Source organism: Schistocerca americana, chromosome 1 (assembly GCF_021461395.2).
Source record: "Schistocerca americana isolate TAMUIC-IGC-003095 chromosome 1, iqSchAmer2.1, whole genome shotgun sequence".
NCBI lineage: Eukaryota > Metazoa > Arthropoda > Insecta > Orthoptera > Acrididae > Schistocerca > Schistocerca americana.
In genome coordinates this window covers 108,148,066-108,169,904 of record NC_060119.1, presented here as the reverse complement: position 1 = coordinate 108,169,904, position 21,839 = coordinate 108,148,066, and the positions used below count along the sequence as shown (strand labels likewise).

At 42.8% G+C, this 21,839-nt stretch overlaps 1 protein-coding gene across 3 annotated transcripts in view; it reads right to left on the bottom strand.

The window, feature by feature from the left end:
- Positions 1–21,839, bottom strand: part of LOC124549742 (NCK-interacting protein with SH3 domain) — a 95,425-nt gene that overhangs the window by 53,004 nt on the left and 20,582 nt on the right. For all 3 annotated transcript variants that reach the window (XM_047125264.1, XM_047125266.1, XM_047125265.1), the window contains exon 3: positions 19,829–19,999. In XM_047125264.1, the coding sequence (XP_046981220.1) occupies positions 19,829–19,999 (171 nt within the window). The remainder of the gene's footprint in view (positions 1–19,828; positions 20,000–21,839) is intronic.

Here is a 21,839-nt window from a genome sequence, read left to right as displayed (position 1 = left end):
TTCAGCCGAACAAAACTTTATGAGTTTTTCTACGTATTTGTAGTGTGTCGTGACCATATGTCAATGAATGGAGCTACAGTGAATTTATGAAATCGCTTCAATCATTTGTAATAGCCCTGTAGATTGTCTTCAATACCTTGATGTTGTTCAACCTCCTCCTTGCAGTGAACAGTCAGCAACACTCGACGAGGTAGGCACAAAACCTGCAGGTAAATTACACCTCTGTGGTGTTTTTTAAAAGTCTATTAATGCACAGTCAATCACTGATACCTATCCTTTGTTGCGCCCTGACAAGCTGTTAGTAAAATTGTTGGGCAGGGGGGGGGGGGGGGGGGGGGGGGGGGGGGACAACCACTCCATGCACTGTTATGAAAAGATGTTTCTTTCCAACTGATCCCTGGCTTGTGACTGGGCATTCAATAGTTGAAACCTAAGCTGCAGTCAGTCCCTAGTTTGGTCACTTTTCAGCCTGGCCAGCACCTTGTGTTGATGACAGACATCTCTGTTTGGCCTTGGCACTGTCCTTGCTCATAAGCATGTGGACGATTCCGAATGCCCCATTGCATATGCCTCTAAGTCCTTAAATTCAACACAACAGCATTATTCTCAGCAAGAGAAAGAGGCTTTGGTGATCAAGTATGCTCCAAAAAGTTTAATGTTTTTCTACATAGGTCTAAGTTTCACCTGATCACCGATCACAAACCACTGGTGCCTCTTTTAAACCCTTCAGCATCCTTGTCAGACAAAGCCACAAGTCACTTACAGCGATTGGCTCTTTTCCTGCCACGATACAATTATGAGATACATTTTCGAACTACAGCGCAACATGCAAATGCTGATGCCTTATTGCATTTTCTTATTGGTCCAGATCCCAAGTTTGATAAAGAGGAATTACTTTGTTTTCATTTAGACACAGAAGCTCAAAATGTTGTCAATGGTTTCCTATTACTAGCACTAAAACTGCAGCTGCAGTAGCCATGCATTGTGTCTTGAGCAAAGCTGTTTCTTTTGTGTAACACGGCTGACTGACCAAACCTCGGGGCACGGCTTCTGATCTTTTGAGAAACTATTTTGCATTACAATATCATCTTTCTCTTTGGGATGGGGCACTGCTGGTAGCTACAAATGACACCAGTCCACGGGTTGTAGTCGTGTCTGTCCTTCAGTGTAAGGTTGTGTATTTATTACATGTGGATCAAAGGGGTGTGTCACTTACAAAAGTGTCAGCATGCAGACATACTGTTTGGCCAGACATTGATGGGGAAACAGGGCAGGTTCTTGCAGCCCTTCCACAGTGTGCCACCCATCAGGTGGCTCCCTCTGCTGCTTTACCACCAAGGCTAGATCCACAGCAGCCTTGTGAATGAATTTGTAGTAACCAAGTAATAAAGGAAACGGATCCCAGTAACATAAATATGGCATATTTCATAAGCCTCTGAACAATAACAGTAAAGCCTCTTGTGAATCCACACGTCACAAGACATGGAACTTCTGACGTTAGCAGTGCAACTGAATGAACATGGAGTGGGTTAGTCACACTGCTCTGCACATATACAGGCAGTGCAGTGGAAACCGTGCTGTGAGCATGCCTCTGACAGGTGGCCTCCAGCAGCTGGGCCGCGCTGATACAGCTGGCAGATGATTCACATACATGCACGCATGCAGTGATAGCACACTCGGCACACTCACATTCATATGCACTAATAAGAGGAAACAGCACACTCTCTCTCGTGCATAGTGACAGCCCAGGTGACAGGAGGAGGTGCCAGTACCCTGACAAGAGACACACCCATCGGATCTGTAGTGGCAGTAACTGGTGCCGACAGAGGAGCCAGGACAATGTGCCAGGTAGGCACCAGAGCATAGGGTCGGAATACAGAGGGGCACAAGCACGCACAAGGGCAGTGGACCTGCTCGGTGGTCGATGACAGCACTGGAGGGGAGGGTGCCATCGCCACCGTGAGGTCATCAGCAGGCAGGTCCCAGTGCGGAGAAGATGGAGCTGGACCACTAGTGATGAGGGCTGAGGTGGTGATGGTGGGAGGGTCGGCAGAGGCGGTCCGACTGGAGCAGCAGGCGGCGACAACGGACCTGAGGGCGGAGATGGACTGGCACCCTGAGCCAGGAAGCTGGAACCTCAAGGTACCACACAAAGAGATGGAGCCAATGGGATGGGGGCACCTCCACAGTAGGCGACAATGGGCTCAAGGCAGAGGGCAGTGGGGCAGGCAGTGGTGACAGGGCCGCAACCCGTGAATCTGTAGCTTCCAGTGCAAGCAGGGGTGCAACTGATCAAAGCCATGTGCCACCAACCATCAGCCATATGGACGTCATAGAGATGGTGTCCCCAGTGGCAGGCAACAGTGGCCGATATTCACTTGGGCCGGTGACCCAACTCTTGCACCCACACCGGTGATCCTGACACGAAGCAGCCAAATGAACCTGACCGCAGCAGGTGCGGTACAGACCAAAGCAGGTGGAGGAGCATGAGCGGCTGCCGGCCATGAAGCAACTCAGCTGCACTCTGCTCCCCCATAGGTGTGAAGCAACAGGTGCTCAGCAAACAGAGAAGGGCATCATTCGGCAAAGAATACACAATAAACTACTTCATTTGGGACTTAAATGTACACTCTGATCATTCTGCTTTGCCATTTCATTGAGAATGGAATGGTGCAGCCATAACAAGATGAATGCTATGATGGGAACGAAGCAATTGAAAAGCGAGAGAAACAAACTGGGGCCCATAGTTGGAAACTAAAGTAGACAGCAGCCCCTCAATAAGAACAAACACCCTTAAAGCATAAGAACCACGAAAATGTATCCACAACCAAGAGCTAATAGGAATTTCCACAACTGGCAGTGAGTCGACCAGTGGAACAGATGCCCTAGTAGCTGCCCATTGTCTGGCACATTGCTCATAAACAACAACAAAACAGACAATTTTGCCATCAACTCCTTGCCAAAAAAACATGCCTCCTAGCCGAAAGTTTAGTGCATGAAACTCACCAGTGGTCCTGATGGAGAAGACGTAGAACCTCGTACCATTATGTTGTGGGAATGCTGACCCTGGGAGAGAGGCCTTCCGTAGACGACAGTGAAACACCAACAAAAACAGAGAGACGATACTGTAAGGAGTCTCAAGCCCAACCCTGCAGTTTCTCTGGCCAGCCCTGTTGAACAAACCGAACCACCTGGTGGAGAACCAGTTTGGTGTCAACAGCAGCTGCTGTGCACAAGCTCGTAATTGGGAAACACTCGACCACAGCCTGCATTTCAATATCGAGATGGAAGCAAAGAAATCTTCCTGATAAAAGTTGTGATCAGGACCCATAGGAAGGTGGGACAATGTGTCTGCATTGGCATGTTTAGACATAAGTCAAAAATGGATTTTGTAATTTTAGTGAGACAAGAACACCACCCAGTGCTGTAGATGGTGTGCTGCCTTGTAAGGCAAGAAAGTATGAGGGTTAAACAATGAAACAAATGGTTTTTGTCAGAAATAAGGTAATACCTGCAACCATGCAAGAGAAACATAGGCGTCAGTCACAAAGACAATGTCTACATCCACATCTACATTTATACTCCGCAAGCCACCCAACGGTGTGTGGCGGAGGGCACTTTACGTGCCACTGTCATTACCTCCCTTTCCTGTTCCAGTCGCGTATGGTTCGCGGGACTGTCTGAAAGCCTCCGTGCGCGCTATAATCTCTCTAATTTTACATTCGTGATCTCCTCGGGAGGTATAAGTAGGGGGAAGCAATATATTCGATACCTCATCCAGAAACGCACCCTCTCGAAACCTGGCGAGCAAGCTACACCGCGATGCAGAGCGCCTCTCTTGCAGAGTCTGCCACTTGAGTTTGTTAAACATCTCCGTAACGCTATCACGGTTACCAAATAACCCTGTGACGAAACGCGCCGCTCTTCTTTGGATCTTCTCTATCTCCTCCGTCAACCCGATCTGGTACGGATCCCACACTGGTGAGCAATACTCAAGTATAGGTCGAACGAGTGTTTTGAAAGCCACCTCCTTTGTTGATGGACTACATTTTCTAAGGACTCTCCCAATGAATCTCAACCTGGTACCCGCCTTACCAACAATTAATTTTATATGATCATTCCACTTCAAATCGTTCCGCACGCATACTCCCAGATATTTTACAGAAGTAACTGCTACCAGTGTTTGTTCCGCTATCATATAATCATACAATAAAGGATCCTTCTTTCTATGTATTCGCAATACATTACATTTGTCTATGTTAAGGGTCAGTTGCCACTCCCTACACCAAGTGCCTATCCGCTGCAGATCTTCTTGCATTTCGCTACAATTTTCTAATGCTGCAACTTCTCTGTATACTGCAGCATCATCCGCGAAAAGCCGCATGGGACTTCCGACACTATCTACTAGGTCATTTATATATATTGTGAAAAGCAATGGTCCCATAACACTCCCCTGTGGCACGCCAGAGGTTACTTTAACATCTGTAGACGTCTCTCCATTGATAACAACATGTTGTGTTCTGTTTGCTAAAAACTCTTCAATCCAGCCACACAGCTGGTCTGATATTCCGTAGGCTCTTACTTTGTTTATCAGGCAACAGCGCGGAACTGTATCGAACGCCTTCCAGAAGTCAAGAAAAATAACATCTACCTGGGAGCCTGTATCTAATATTTTCTGGGTCTCATGAACAAATAAAGCGAGTTGGGTCTCTCACGATCGCTGTTTCCAGAATCCATGTTGATTCCTACATAGTAGATTCTGGGTTTCCAAAAACGACATGATACTCGAGCAAAAAACATATTCTAAAATTCTACAACAGATTGACGTCAGAGATATAGGTCTATAGTTTTGCGCATCTGCTCGACGACCCTTCTTGAAGACTGGGACTATCTGTGCTCTTTTCCAATCATTTGGAACCTTCCGTTCCTCTAGAGACTTGCGGTACATGGCTGTTAGAAGGGGGGCCAGTTTTTTCACGTACTCTGTGTAGAATCGAATTGGTATCCCATCAGGTCCAGTGGACTTTCCTCTGTTGAGTGATTCCAGTTGCTTTCCTATTCCTTGGACACTTATTTCAATGTCAGCCATTTTTTCGTTTGTGCAAGGATTTAGAGACGGAACTGCAGTGCGGTCTTCCTCTGTGAAACAGCTTTGGAAAAAGGTGTTTAGTATTTCAGCTTTACGCGTGTCATCCTCTGTTTCAATGCCATCATCATCCCGGAGTGTCTGGATATGCTGTTTCGAGCCACTTACTGATTTAACGTAAGACCAGAACTTCCTAGGATTTTCTGTCAAGTCAGTACATAGAATTTTACTTTCGAATTCACTGAACGCTTCACACATAGCCCTCCTTACGCTAACTTTGGCATCGTTTAGCTTCTGTTTGTCTGAGAGGTTTTGGTTGCGTTTAAACTTAGAGTGAAGCTCTCTTTGCTTTCGCAGTAGTTTCCTAACTTTGTTGTTGTACCACGGTGGGTTTGTCCCGTCCCTCACAGTTTTACTCGGCAGAGTGTGTTGGTGCAGAGAGTGTAGCTAAACAAGGGGCCAAGAGTAGTTTGGATTTCAACATTTGAAAAATAAATTCACAATCTGGGCTCCAGCAAAAAAGTACATTGTTGTGTAACAAGGTGTGTAATGAGTGGCCCAATGTGGCTGCCCCCCCCCCCCCCCCCAGCAGGAATTTATGGTAGGAGGCTATCTTCCCTGGGAAGATAAGCTCCTTTGTGGATGAGGAGCAAGACACAAATTTAACAGCAGAGATGTGGTCTAGTAGAGGGCAAACACCATCCCACGAGACCTCTAATCCCAAATAAACAATAGAAGGTTGGCAAAAAAAAGAAATATTTCATGAGGTTACACCTTAAGCCTGAGGGCTGTTGGACAGAAAACAAAGAGTGCAAATTTTTCAGGTGATCAGCTGTGGAGGAGCCCAAAACAACGCTATCATCCAGATAATTAATGTAAACCAAAAAGGCATAGTCAATTGTTCTAAAGTCATTGTAAAATAGAAGGGGTGCTAGCCACATGAAAAGGAAGGTGCAAATACTGACAGATACTAAAAGGAGTATTCAAAACCAGAACTCGCCAAGACTTGTCCACAAGAGCCCGGAGATCTGCTTCAGACACATCAATTTTAGGAAAGTACTGGCCACCCAATATTTTTGCCAACAGTTCCTCCTGGTGTGGGAGAGGATATGTATCCAGGATTGACTGCACTATGACAATAGTACTGAAGTCACCCCATGAGCAAAGCTTCCAATGGTTTCTGAATAACAAACAGCAGAGATGACCATTCACTCCCAATAACATGTTGCACCATGCCTAGAGATTGAAGTCTGTCCAATTCTGCTGTCACTTTGTCTTTCATGGCAACAGGAATAGGACGCACATGACAAAAACATGGCCAAGCTATGGATTTCAAAGAAATATAAGCAGAACATTCAAAGAATGTCGTACCAGATCTGACAAAAGGTGAACAGCATTGGTGACAGAAAATCCAAATGCCTGAAATGCATGCATCCCCAATAAGTTCTCAACACTAGCATCAGCAACCACCAAAAATGTAATGTAATGAACCACTGACATAAGAGGCAGATGCCGTAAATAGTTCCAGCAGCACAATCTTCTGTTTGTAATATCCCCAGTTTCTGTGTGACCGGGCTCAATGGCGGTAGGCCTAAACTCTCAGAGCTTTGAGAATTCAATAACGTCACTGCAGCACTTCTGTCTATTTTTGTAGCTGGAGCACTTGGCAAAACACACTTAACTCAAATAACAACTTGGGAGAAGTCAAGTAGTGGAGTCCCACAGTTTACATCCAAGTCCATAACGTGAGCAACCTTGGGTGAATGACACACGGAAACGATTTGGCCTTTCTTCTGTCAAGCACTCCAAGTAGCCCAGCACTTAGGGCACATTGAACATCTGTGCTCGACAAAACAGAAAGGATAAGTTGAAAACAGCGAATGCCAACAATGGCACTGTGGCGTCGTAGCTGCTGGGGCCGGCCTTTATCTGCTTGGCGCTGGGCCCACATGTTTACTCGTGCAAGCTATCTGTCATCCTAGTGGGCACATCTTTTGACACTGCTGCCACATCACCCCACACTTCAATTTGGTCACCTGCTGCCTGAGAAACTTCTAGAGATAGTGCTATTTACAAAAACTTCTGTCAATGGGGGGATTTCCCCAGACTCGAAGCCTCCTGCTGCACTTCCTTATTCAGAGTTAAACACGTAATTGTGTCGTGCACCATAGAGTCTGCATAAGAGTCATTATGGACATCTGTAACAAACTGACACTTATGGCTAAGGCCTTGAAGCTCAGATGCACAGGCCTTGTGGCATCGGTAGAATTCAACTCGCATCGCTATGATCTGTTCGTTTATGATGATAGCTGGATGATACATTGCATATGTTATCAAGAGTAAGAGCTGCTGGTTCTTGTAAGGGGGCAAGCAAACACAGTAATTGACACTTTTTGGGTGGAAATCACAAGAGGATGAAGGCTTTGGCCAAATTCAAGTCTGTCACACAAAGCCAGAAACTGCTGTCTGAGTCCTTTTTCGTAAGCTCCCAAATCCTCAGCTGAATCATCATACAGAAGAAAAGTGGGTGAATGGAAGCTGACAAGGGCCAGTGACATGGTGACCATAATGACTAACTTGATTAAACTGCACATAAAGACTGCACACACAGAAACCATTCCAAACTCATTGCCAACTGTATAGTGACCAAGTAATATATGAAATTGATCCAGGTAACACAAATATAGATTTATTCATAAACCTCTGAACAATAACGGAAAAACCTTTTGTAAATCTGCATATAACAAGGCATGGAATGACTGATGTTAGAAGGAAAACTAAATGAACACAAAGACGGTTACTGAGAGCTGCTCCATGCCTATATATGTGTGAGCTGTCAGCACATGGTGGTGTGGAGATGGTGCCTTGCGCGTCTCCCACAGGCGGCCTTCAGCGTCCTGCCTGCACTGATACAGTTGGTGGCTGATAGGAGCACAAATGTGCAACAGTAGCAGCAACAGCAGCACACACAGAGCACTCACACTCGTAGAAGGATACAGCAGAATTCATGTACATTTTGTGGGACCTTTTTTGAATTTCTACTGGCTTGTTGTAATTGATGCTTTTTCTAAGTTTCTGTATGTGATGCATTGTCTGCCTACTTCGGCGGCAGCAACGAATTCTGTTTTGTCAATAATTTTTGCAATGGAAGGTCTTCCATACACAAAAGTTACTGACATTGGCTCCCAGTTCACATCTCAGAAATTTGAAGGTTTTTGTAAAAAAAGTGGTCTCCACCATGTCACGGCTCCTCTTTTCCACCCTCAACTGAACCAGTAAACAGAATGACTAGTACAAACATTTAAGACTCAGATGAAAAAATATGTTTTGGATGTGTCACTGGAAGCAGCTCTTAACCTGTTTCTCAGTTCTTATAGATTCATCCCTGTTGGTGATAAGGGTCCAGCAGTGTTGATGTACAGTTGTTAGCCCTGGACTCTGCTACATCAGCTCGAGAATACCCGTGGCCAATATGTCTGTGTCTTCCACACAGTTGAGGGCAGAGTGTTGGGAAACGTCAACCAGCTAAGACCACACATGGGCAGCTGTGCACTGGGTGCTCCTCTGCTGCTCCTGCATCTTCTGTCTGTCTGGTCATCTCCCATATCGCAGCCCTCACCTTCTCCATTGCCACTGCCAACGTTTTCACAACTGTCTCCTCTGCTGTGGATGTCTCCTGCAGCTGGAAGGAGTTCATCTCACGCACTGTCGCAGCCAACACCTCTGCCACTGCTCCCTCCATTGTAGCCGTCGCCGCCTGTTCTGCCACCTTCGCTGCAACCTCCTTCCCTGGGATTGGACTCTGAAGTGAAAAAGGAAGCTGCGCCAGCATCATCTGTCCTACCATAAAGTCTTTCACGGGAGATGGGGGCTGGCACCACACCTGTCCACGATCACACCACTTCTGACCCTATGTGCGTCACATGACTTAACAACCTACATCGACCACAAGAAATGGATACGAGCGCCATGCTCACTTCTTCACAAAGGAAGAGGAGGGCTGTAACTATGAACTTAGTATGTGCACTGCTTCGTAGTCTATGTGTGGAGTTTGTGCTGGATTTGGCCATAGAGATCACTTGGACTGCTAATATGATGGCAGTTGCATGCACAGCCTGCTGACTGGACCTCTGTTGGAACTAACGAGTATAGAGGCCAGAGTGGAAGGCTTCACCAGCTACTTCTGTATTTTAACGTGTGTGCTGTTTGAGCAATAAATTATAATGTTCTTGTGTTAGAACAGTATCTGAGGCTATCATTAAAATTTCACAGTTATCTATAGTACAGCCTTCTAGTCAACAACAACAACAACAATAATAATAATAATAATAATAATAATAATAATAATAGGAATAGCATAATGCATACCACCACCACCACAAGTATTGGATATTAAATACTGGCTCAGTTTGGAAAGCAGAATAAAATAAATGATTATACGATTTTTAAAGAACCCATCATGCATCCAACTGAAGTGATTTGAGAACACTCCAGTAATCTTAACTCTAGGTGCCTGGACTAAAATCTGAATCTTGTACCCCAAACATTAGCCCAATGCATATGTAACTGTGTCTTTTCAGTTGGGCTATGCCAGTCCTCTTCTATCTTCCTTAGGTGGCTCCAACTCTCATCTCATTTTTACACATCCTTCATTAGACTATAATGTCATTGGGCTACAATATCAACCAATAGTTTGAGCTCTCATTTTAAATTCTGCATACATCTTATTGTATTTTCCAACAACTGCATGATTTTTTTAAGAAGAAAAGTAACTCCAAGTACAGCATACTTTTGCTTTGATTTACTAATGTAGCCAGATGAGAGGTAAAATGATGTCACAGAAATCTCATATTGTTTATAATACACTGACCACATCTGTTATCGGATGGGTGGATAGTGGGGTATGGTGTTATTGAAAGGTGAACATGTAATCAGAACCAACAATAGTGGTCATTTGCCACATGACTTATCTCTCACACATGCATAGCCATTGATCATGAAAATCTTCCAATGCTGACCATTGCTCACCTCATCTGTTTGGCAAACTTACTTTGCTTGCTAGAATAGCCCCTTTTAAATGGCTGCTGACTAAGGGGTGGTCTGATGTGAGACAGTCATTTCTGTGCACAGGCAAAGCTACCCGTGTACTGCCTCTGTTCTGCATCATTCAGGCAGAAAAAAGTAAATTCTTACATATGGTACAAGTTAGATGCAGGGCATTCGGTAATTTCTGGCAACAAAATTTCTTACATGTGTGATCCATAAACTTACACTGACAAGCAGCTACAATGGAAATGATTGTCAATTTGGAGAGTAGCAACATCACCACCACACAATCTGGAAAGTGCTGCGCCCGCAACATCATAGTAAATTCTACTGTTGTAAATAATTAAATAAATAAGGGATTAGAAGCTAATTTCAAATATTTCTTGTCATTACAAATGTAATTAAACATACTTACATTAACAAACATGTTAGGATTGGTTATGTAAGGTAAAACAGTCTCTAAAGTGCATTTTTATTTTTGTGCTTCTAGTCGTGATTGGAGGCCCTGATTTTACGTTTGACAATCATACAAAAAGACTAACAAATTTATATTTCATTATGTCTGCTATTTTTCTTCCATTGTATCATTTGTTGGAGCTTAATAAAATCGGTTAGCCATGTGTGACAAGTGTGTATGTTGCTGCAGTTTAGTTTAACAGGGAATTTTATGTGAAAATTGGAAGTTATGGTTGCACTGGGGTGAGTGTAGTGACAAAGAGAATGGGTGCTCAATGAGGCTCTTCCATGGAACTGCAGATTATGGCAGAAATATCGGAAAATCAAGGAAGAGCAGGCAAAGATTTGTGCCCTTCAGGCAGAGTCAGAAAACATACAATTTGTGAACACTTTGAAGAGTAGAAGATAAGAGTTGCTTGAAAGAGGTTGCAAGCAAGGGGCAGACATGAGAAAATTTTGTTAGCAAATTCAGTTAAGCAATACATTTCACTTGCTACCATAATTGTAAAGAAGAAACAGCCTCATATTGCTGTAAACGAATGCAGAGTTCAACGGAATAATGTCAGTAAACTTACAGAACAAGAAAAGAAAAGGTTAGCTGCAAAGTAGCATCATGCGATAGGTGTGTATCAGCACCTACAGGAATGATTAGGTCACAAGTTTTGTGAAACCAAATGCTAAACTTTGCCAAGTATAGAATACTTAGGACAAATGATTTTAACACAGAAGATCAGGTGTTGATGGTTGGGACAGCTGGATATATCCCGCCTAGAAACACAAAACACAGCATTAGGGGTGATCTCTACAAAATAAGAACAGTTACTGAGCACAGAAATGTGGATTTTGTGGAGGTTCTGTGAAGTCATGGCAGGCTTCGGGTTAACTTGGCAGTAAAATTAGTGAACAATGTCATGTTTGAGAGAGTGTTCAGCAACAGGGTGTCAACTTGTTTCTTGGCCACAGCTTGTCGGTGGCCAGTCATGCAAACAGACAGCTTGTTGCTTGTCATGCCCACATAGACTGCAGCACAGTGGCTGCACCTTAGCTTGTAGATCATATGACTGGTTTCACAGGTAGCCCTGCCTTTGATGAGATAGGTATTGTTCGTGACCTGACTGGAATAGGTGGTGGTGGGAGGATGTATAGGACAGGTCTTGCATCTTTATCTATTACAGGGTATGGGCCATGAGGGAAGGGGTTTGGAGCAGGGCTTTTGCAAGAATGGATGAGTATATTGTGTTGGTTTGGTGGACGGCGAAATACCATTGTGGGAGGGGTGGGAAGAATAGTGGGCATGACATTTCTCATTTCAGGGCATGACGAGAGGTTGTCTAAACCCTGGCAGAGAATGTAATTCAGTTGCTCCAGTCTTGGGTGGCACTGAGTTACGAGGGGAATGCTCCTGTGCAGCCAGACTGTGTGACTTTGGGAGGTAGTGGAAACTGGAAAGAAACGGCACATGAGACTTGTTTTTGTGCAAGGTTGGGAGGACAATTATGGTTTGTGAAGGCTTCAGTGAGACCCTCGGTATACTTCAAGAGGGATTGCTCGTCACTGCAGATGCAATGACTACATCCAAATACATGTGAAAATTCACGAAAAGGAAGCAAAATGGGGAAACAAGATGAAATCTGAGGGAGTCGAGGATAATAAAAGGCGAAAAAACTCACTAAAATTGGTGGGATGTCATAAGATCAAAGCGAAGAATATATATATTACTGTGGCTAGCAGGTCTGAGAATGGTTAAGTGTGAAGAAGGGGGACCACAGATGTGACTGGATGAAGTGGAATTATTGGGTGCAAACTGGGATAGAATGGAGAAAGAGTGGGGGGTGGGGAGGGGTTCGTGGGATGAGATATAAGATTGTGTGGCACTGGGAAGTTGCAGGAAATAGCACGTAAAAATACAGGAGATTGACTTAGGGAAAGAGATCAATTGGAAAGTATAGGATTAATTATACTGACGGGAGTAATGTGGGACATAAGATGCTGCACCAACAATCAGCGTGGTCTTGTAGCCATGTGTTGTGCGCAGTCAAGAGACTAGGTACACTGTGGTTCCTAAGTATTGTACAAAAATATACAACTGTTAAGCTCCTTTTCTACATAGCTCCCGAAATTTTGTAGGCACCTGTCACAGCATGGCACAAGTTTTTGTATGCCTTCTTCATAGAAGGTTGCTGCCTGTGTATTCAACCACGTGGTAAAATATTCTTTCAGCTCGTCGTCATCATTGAAGTGTTGACCACCAAGGACAGATTTTAGGTGTAAGAAGCGATGAAAGCCAACAGGAGCAGGATCCGGGCTGTACGGAGGATGATCAAATGCGTCCCAGTGAAATTCCCGTGAGAGTTGATTGGTCACAATTGCCATGTGAGGTCGGGCATTGTTGTTGTTGTGGTCTTCAGTCCTGAGACTGGTTTGATGCAGCTCTCCATGCTACTCTATCCTGTGCAAGCTTCTTCATCTCCCAGTACCTACTGCAATCTACATCCTTCTGAATCTGCTTAGTGTATTCATCTCTTGGTCTCCCTCTACGATTTTTACCCTCCACGCTGCCCTCCAATACTAAATTGGTGATCCCTTGATGCCTCAGAACATGTCCTACCAACCGATCCTGTCTTCTGGTCAAGTTGTGCCACAAACTTCTATTCTCCCCAATCCTGTTCAATACTTCCTCATTAGTTATGTGATCTACCCATCTAATCTTCAGCATTCTTCTGTAGCACCACATTTCGAATGCTTCTATTCTCTTCTTGTCCAAACTATTTATCGTCCATGTTTCACTTCCATACATGGCTACACTCCATACAAATACTTTCAGAAATGACTTCCTGACACTTAAATCTATACTTGATGTTAACAAATTTTTCTTCTTCAGAAACGCTTTCCTTGCCATTGCCAATCTACATTTTATATCCTCTCTACTTTGACCATCATCAGTTATTTTGCTCCCCAAATAGCAAAACTCCTTTACTACTTTAAGTGTCTCATTTCCTAATCTAATCCCCTCAGCATCACCCGATTTAATTTGACTACATTCCATTATCCTCGTTTTGCTTTTGTTGATGTTCATCTTATATCCTCCTTTCAAGACACTGTCCATTCCATTCAACTGCTCTTCCAAGTCCTTTGCTGTCTCTGACAGAATTACAATGTCATCGGCGAACCTCAAAGTTTTTATTTCTTCTCCATGGATTTTAATACCTACTCCGAATTTTTCTTTTGTTTCCTTTACTGCTTGCTCAATATACAGATTGAACAACATCGGGGAGAGGCTACAACCCTGTCTTACTCCCTTCCCAACCATTGCTTCCCTTTCATGTCCCTCGACTCTTATAACTGCCATCTGGTTTCTGTACAAATTGTAAATAGCCTTTCGCTCCCTGTATTTTACCCCTGCCACCTTTAGGGCATTATCATGAGGGAAAAAAAAAGACAACACCTTTTGACAGTAATCCTCGGTGCTTGTTCTGTATTATGCGACGCAATTTCTTAATGGTCTCGCAGTAACCATGCGCATTGATTGTTTGGCCTTGTGGTAAGAAATCAATCAGTGAAATGCCTTTTCTGTCCCAAGAAATAGTGCACATGACGTTTTTGCGGTGTCAAGATTTGCTTAGGCTTAACCTTTGTTAGGGATGAAGTGTGCCTCCATTCCATTCCATTGATTGCCGTTTTGTTTCAGGGTGTCGTACAATACCCAACTTTCACCCCCCATGACTATCTCAGAAATAAAACCCTCACCTTCTTCACTGTAGCGTGTCAAAAAGTGAAGTGCACTGCCCACCCGTTGTTTTTTTGTGTTGTTCAGGAAGATTTTTGGGTACTCAACTTGAGCAAAGTTTTCAAAATTTTAGGTTTTCAGTAACAATTTCATGAATTAGTGATCGTGAGACTTGTGGAACTTCCATAGCAAGGGCACTAAGTGTAAACTTATGGTTGTGCTCAATTTTCTCTTCAATTGTGTAAACCAGTTCATCAGTAACCACAGACGGGCGTTCACTTTGTTCCTCATTGTGCACTTTATCACATCCTTCATTGAACAGTCTGGCCCATCTTCTAACCATTGAATCACTCATAGCATTTTGTCTGTAAACCTCGCAGATTTGCCGATGAATTTCCTTTTGTTTAACTTTCTTTGTATTTAGAAAACATATCGCAGATCAGATTTCACACGTGGCGGCATTTTCAATTACGGCTGACATTATAAAGGATCACTACAAAGCACACATCGGCAGCAGTGATCTGAAAATGGTGTACATGTCTTCTCCTTGAATCAGAGTAACTGCCGCGCATGCTCGGAGCTGCCGCAGATAGAAACAGAAATGGACCTTACTCTGTGGATGACCCTCATACTTTCATATTATAAATGTTACTGTAACATTTTAATAACAACTGTAAAAAATCCTGGACTGTGCACATCCTGTCTGAATTTGACAGATCTTATAATAAGATAAAATCAGTATTTAATATTTTTAAAAGAGAGAGACAGGGAAACAAGTCATAGAAGATTACAATTTGTACAGAAACCAGATGGCAGTTATAAGAGTCGAGGGGCATGAAAGGGAAGCAGTGGTTGGGAAGGGAGTGAGACAGGGTTGTAGCTTATTCCCGATGTTATTCAAGCAAGCAGTAAAGGAAACAAAAGAAAAATTCGGAATAGGAATTAAAATCCATGTAGAAGAAATAAAAACTTTGAGGTTTGCCGATGACATTGTAATTCTGTCAGAGACAGCAAAGGACCTGGAAGAGCAGTTGAAAGGAATGGACAGTGTCTTGAGAGGAGGATACAAGATAAAAATCAACAAAAGTAAAATGAGGATAATTAAATGTAGTTGCATTAAATCAGGTGATGCTGAGGGAATTAGATTAGGAAATGAGACACAAAGCCGCAAGCGGTTCTAGGCGCTTCAGTCTGGAACTGTGCGACTGCTATGATCACAAGTTCGAATCTGGCCTCGGGCATGGATGTGTGTGATGTCCTTAGGTTAGTTAGGTTTAAGTAGTTCTAAGTTCTAGGGGACTGATGACTTCGGATGTTAAGTCCCATAGTGTTCAGAGCCATTTGAACCATTTTTGAAACACAAAGTAGTAGACGAGTATTGCTATTTGTGGAGCAAAATAACTGATGATGGTTGAAGTAGAGAGGATATAAAATGTAAACTGGTAATGGCAAGAAAATCGTTTCTGAAGAAGAGAAGTTTGTTAACATTGAGCACACATTTAAGTGTCAGAAAGCCTTTTCTGAAAGTACTTGTATGGAGTGTAGCCGTGTATGGAAGTGAAACATGGACAATAACTAGTTTAGACAAGAAGAGAATAGAAGCTTTCTAAGTGCAGTGTTACAGAAGAATGCTGAAGATTAGATGGGTAGATCACATAACTAATGAGGAAGTACTGAACAGAATTGGGGAGAAGAGGAATTTGTGTCACAACTAATTGAAGGAGGGATTGGTTGGTAGGACATGTTCTGAGGCATCAAGGGGTCACCAATTTAGTACTGGAGGGCAGCATGGAGGGTAAAAATCGTAGAGGGAGACCAAGAGATGAATACACGAAGCAGATTCAGAAAGATGTAGGTTGCAGTAGTTATTTGGAGATTAAGAAGCTCATGCAGGATAGAGTAGCAAGGAGGGCTGCATCAAACCAGTCTCTGGACTGAAGACCACAACAACAATGATAACAACAAGTGTTTATGGAATGTGTGGTTCAGCACATGCCTGGTTTAGTTCTTATTTTAGAAACAGAAAACAGAAAGTTTCCGTACGCTATTCAAATAATACAAAAAAAGGATGCTAGAGAACAGGAATGGTGAGACCAACCACTGGTAAAAAAAAAATTGTCTAATTAAAGCTCAACACTTCGTTCCAGATTTGGGTGCTAACTGAGTACGGATGCGGAGGTCTCCTGCATAACCACACACCAGAGTTTTCTTTAAAAAAAAAAATGCATGGAGCACTTCAAAACTTTTCTTGTGTTTCCAATCAGCAACATGTAATAGTCTTTAATTTAATACACACAAAAATTCACTTCTGAAAAGTATAAAATTATGAGTCAGAATGGCTGGTCTATAGGATGTCCCAGAATGAAAGGTCAGTATTTAGGACTATGACAAGAATGACCATTCAAAGCAAAAAAATTATAGTGAACTTGGGCTCTAAAACGCATAGTTTAAGAGCTACAAGCATTTCTTCAATTCAATACTGTGAAAAAAATCTCTTCTATTGCAAGCTCTACGCTTTTCATATTTTCGGAGAAGGCAGAATGGACCAAAACAAGAAAAATATCCATAAAAGAATATAATAAAATAATCAAAGGAAGGGGGATTGTACATTAACAAAGGTCAAGTCCAAGATCCTGTTGAAAAGTTAAGAAATATTGTAGGGCAAGTTCCCATCTCGTGAGTTCAGTATTGGGCAAGATGGTGCAAATGGTCCATGTGATGTAGCAGGCACTCATATGCCACGAGTCTAAGCAATAAGCCACGTCTGACCTCTTTACTTAATCTCCCAGTCTCAGCAAATCTCTCACTTGATATCAATCATAACCATAATCTATTCTTTCCAAAGGTCTAGCTTCCAGGTCCCCCACCTAAATTGAGTCACACTATCCTCACCAAAGATTTTCTTTCATTCAGTTGTAACTGCAATGAGAAATACTACTTCATCACTAAATCCCAATTCATAATGAAGAAAGTTAACGCCAAACCCTGTATAGAACAATACCAGATCAATTCTTTTCAGGCATTACAGAATTCCACACTTTCAGCACTGCCTGTCAGTCCTGCCCAAAAACAGTCACTGAAACCCCAAAAGTTACTCAAGCAGAGTCCCGAGCCATCAGTGATCTGAAGGTAGACTGCTCTATCATCAACATCCCTGCAAACAAAGCCGTGGCATTTTACTGTAAGGACTAAGCGGCAGAGGAGATATGTCAGTTCTTGGACTCCTCAATACACACAACAATTCCAACTGATCACGTCCTTTCCATCCAGACTGATGGGCAGAAAATGCTCAACACAATAGACCCTCACATCTGCTTCCACAGAGCTCTTTACCCCTCCAGATTCACACATCCTCACCAAGTAATCACTTCTCAAAATAGACCATAACAGCCATACAGGGCACCCCATAGTAGCTGACTCCAAAACCTCCACTGAATCCATCTCAGCCCAGGAAAACTAGCTCCTTCAACCCACTACGCAGAGCCTTCCACGCTACATAAAAAGACACGAACCACTTCCTGGAATGTCTGCAATCCATCCCAACTACTCTCCCAGCTGTAACTCTTCTTATCACAATTGATGTAATCTCACTCTTTTTTAAGTGTTACAGGAATTCCTGATACATGCACAGCCTCTCAGATCTAGAACACTACCTCCACACCTCCATAATCTTATTTATTGTCACAAATAGCCTACATCTTCCTTATGCTTACATTCTTCACCTTAGGGGCACACTCAAATAAATCGGAGAAACTGCTTTGAGAACCAGAATGCACCCATTTAATGCCTACTTTTCATGGGTCACATGGAAGAGGCATTCATCAACCCACTGGCCTGTTACAAATTTATTGATGACATTTTTGTTGTCTGGACTCATTTCATGCAACAGCTTAACTCCTTTGCTCAATTCAAGTTGACCTACCTCTTTCCAGATCCAAAGCCACTTTCCTAGATACTGATCTCCACCTTATCCACACATCCAAATCTCAATCTATAAAAACAAACATTCAGTTTGAAAGCTGTGACCCATCCACTTCAAAAACTCCCTTCCCTATGGCTTAGGTGTTGATGGGAAACATATCTGCTCAACCACCACATTTCTAACATCTACATCAACAACTTGTCCCAGGCTTTCCCCTCCCATAATTGCCCCATAGCTCTTTAACACAAACAAATCTTCCACATAATTTCATCCTATCACCCTCTGAAAAAGTAATCACTTCCAAAAAAACTCTAAAGCATTCTCCTTGTCACCCAGTATCAAGAAGGCCATGAATGTCTCATACTTTGCTCGGTGAAACATTATTTCCTCCAGTCAAGCCCTGAAATTAGATCCTTTTCCTCAGATCTCCTCATCACTCCACCAACCATCACCTTCTATTGCCCTCTTAATCTCCATAACATTCTTATCAGACCATATGGCATTACCATAAAATTATACCCACCCCAAGGCTCCAAACCCTGCAGTCAGGAAGTATTGGCCAGCCATTCTGTCTTGTATTTTTACAATATGGTGTGAACTAAAATGCAAAAACAGTAGAGGAAATGGCTCAAAACAGTTTCTTGAAGAAGAATATGAATAACTGTTGTAATTTATGACATACTAGCACAATATGAACAGAACATAGTATCCATGATGTTAAGTTAGTAATTTGTGCTCAACATGAAACAATGTTTGAAACTATATACAGGGTGATTCAAAAAGAATACCGCAACTTTAAAAATGTGTATTTAATGAAAGAAACATAATATAACCTTCTGTTATACATCATTACAAAGAGTATTTAAAAAGGTTTTTTTTTCACTCAAAAACAAGTTCAGAGATGTTCAATATGGCCCCCTCCAGACACACGAGCAATATCAACCCGATACTCCAACTCGTTCCACACTCTCTGTAGCGTATCAGGCGTAACAGTTTGGATAGCTGCTGTTATTTCTCGTTTCAAATCATCAATGGTGGCTGGGAGAGGTGGCCGAAACAACATATCCTTAACATACCCCCATAAGAAAAAATCGCAGGGGGTAAGATCAGGGCTTCTTGGAGGCCAGTGATGAAGTGCTCTGTCACGGGTTGCCTGGCGGCCGATCCTTCGCCTCGGGTGGTTGACGTTCAGGTAGTTACGGACAGATAAGTGCCAATGTGGTGGCGCTTCATCCTGCTGAAATATGAATTGTTGTGCTTCTTGTTCGAGCTGAGGGAACAGCCAATTCTCCAACATCTCCAGATACTGTAGTCCAGTTACAGTAGCACCTTCGAAGAAAAAGGGACCAAAAACTTTATTGGCTGAAATGGCGAACAAATGTACAACTAAATGAAACTTTATAGCTCCCTTAATTCGCCAACAGATAGTGCTTAGCTCTGCCTTTTGTCGTTGCAGAGTTTTAAATTCCTAAAGTTGTGGTATTCTTTTTGAATCACCCTGTATTATGCGGATTAACGGCTATGAAGAGTGGAAGTGAAGCACCATTTAAGAGGAATTAAGTACCTCCTGAATCTGTAAACTGTCACTTACAGCAATGCGACCATCGGTTGACCCATTATGTTGTAAGGCACTGTCTGAGCCAGTCAGCAGCTTCAACAGCTCTTGCCGATCATGAGGCAGTGACCCACCACTCTGAGCCTGCTCCTGTTTCAGCACAGCCAAGCAGTTCTCCACAAACTGATGCCATCGCTCTAGCCCCACCTGTGTGACGCATACAAAATAAAAGATCTTTTTTAATTTTTAAAAATTTCTTGAACATGGTGTAAATTAATGCTTCAGGGAATAAATAACAGCTAGTGTGTTAAGTGTTTAACTTTCTGTTAGAACAGGGCTGCCATACAGGTGAGGTCTTTCTGAAAGAAAAACCTTAGCATTTGCCAGAATTTATTTAGGGAAAATCTAAATGTGGATGATGGTTTCGATCCTCTTGCTCCCAAATACTACTCCAATGCTTTAACTGCTGAGCCACCTTACTTGGTAGGGAATACACGGTTGGTGAAGAGAGTTGTTCATATCAAAATAACATTTCTATGTAAATGATTTATCCATTATTAAAATGTTATTTGAAATTAATAAACACATTGGTCAATGAGAACATTATGACCACCAACCTACTGACGATATAAACCCATCCAGGCAATAGCACCATCAATTGGCGAGGGCTACTAATCAGACACACATACAGTGCGTATAATATCAGTGAGCATGCTGTATGTGTGTAGAATAGTGAAAGAGGGCGATCAATCCAAGTTTGACCGAGGGTAGATTGTGATAGCCCAGAGGCTTGGCACGAGCATTTCGGAAACTGCATGACTGGTGTGTTTGAGGAATGCTGTTGTGAGTGCCTTTAAAATGTGATGAAAACAAGGTGAAACCATGTCCAGACATTGTGGGGTTGGGTGGCCACCTCTCATTAAATATGTCTGATGTTGCAGGCTGGGCAGATTGGTGAAACAGGACAGACGGCAAACTGTGGCGGAACAAACATAAGATTTTAATGCTGGGCTGAGTACAAGTTTGTCTGAACAGACAGTGCATCAAGCACTCCTAATGATGGGCCTCCATAGCCAATGACCCATGCTTGTGCCAAAGTTAACACCACGACGTTGGCAACTACGACTGAACTGGGAATGTGGCCATCAATATTGGACATTGGCGCAGTGGCAGGGCACTGAATGGTCTGACAAATCCCAATACCTTCTTCATCATGCCGATGGGAAGGCACAAATCTGTCTTTGTCCAGGGGAACCATTTCTTTACAGCTGTACTGCAGGACTGAGACAAGCAGGTGACTGCTCCATTATGCTCTGGGGAACATTCACATAGGTATCCACGGGTGCAATAGAGATCGTGCAAGGCACCATGATGGCCAAGGAGTATCATACACTGCTTGCAGACCACATACACCCCTTCATGATGATAATGTTTCCTGATGACAGTGACATTTTTCAACAAGATTATGCATCATGTCACAAGACCAGGACAGGGATGGAGAGGTTTGAGGAACACAGCTGAACGTGGTGTCAGAGCTCCTTGTCCCCTCCCCAGAATTTATGGGAATTATTGATTTGTGGATGCAGAAGTCGTGCCAATTCCCTCCAGTGACCTACCAAGGCCTCATTGCTTCCATGCCACAATGTGTTGCTATTGTTATCCTTGCCAAAGGCAGACATACCAGCTATGAGGTAGGTGGTCATAATGTTCTGGCTGATCAGTGTGTATTAGTCCCATAAATATTTAACGAATGTTTATAAATAATCATTTTTAAATTATCTTCAAAGGCAATAAAAATTATAAAAGACAAAAAGCTCATAAAATTTTATGTTTTAATTCTGCAATGGTGCCTTTTCCTATTTTCCTATACTATTTAGGCTTGTCCTACAACAGCTGCTGTAGGTTTGGTTTTTAATTAGTAAATATCTGCTTACAAGAATATAGCTGCATGTCTTTTTGCAAAAAAAGGGAAACATTCCATGTGAGAAAAAAAAAAAATATATATATAAAACAAAGATGCTGTAACTTACCAAACGAGAAAGTGATG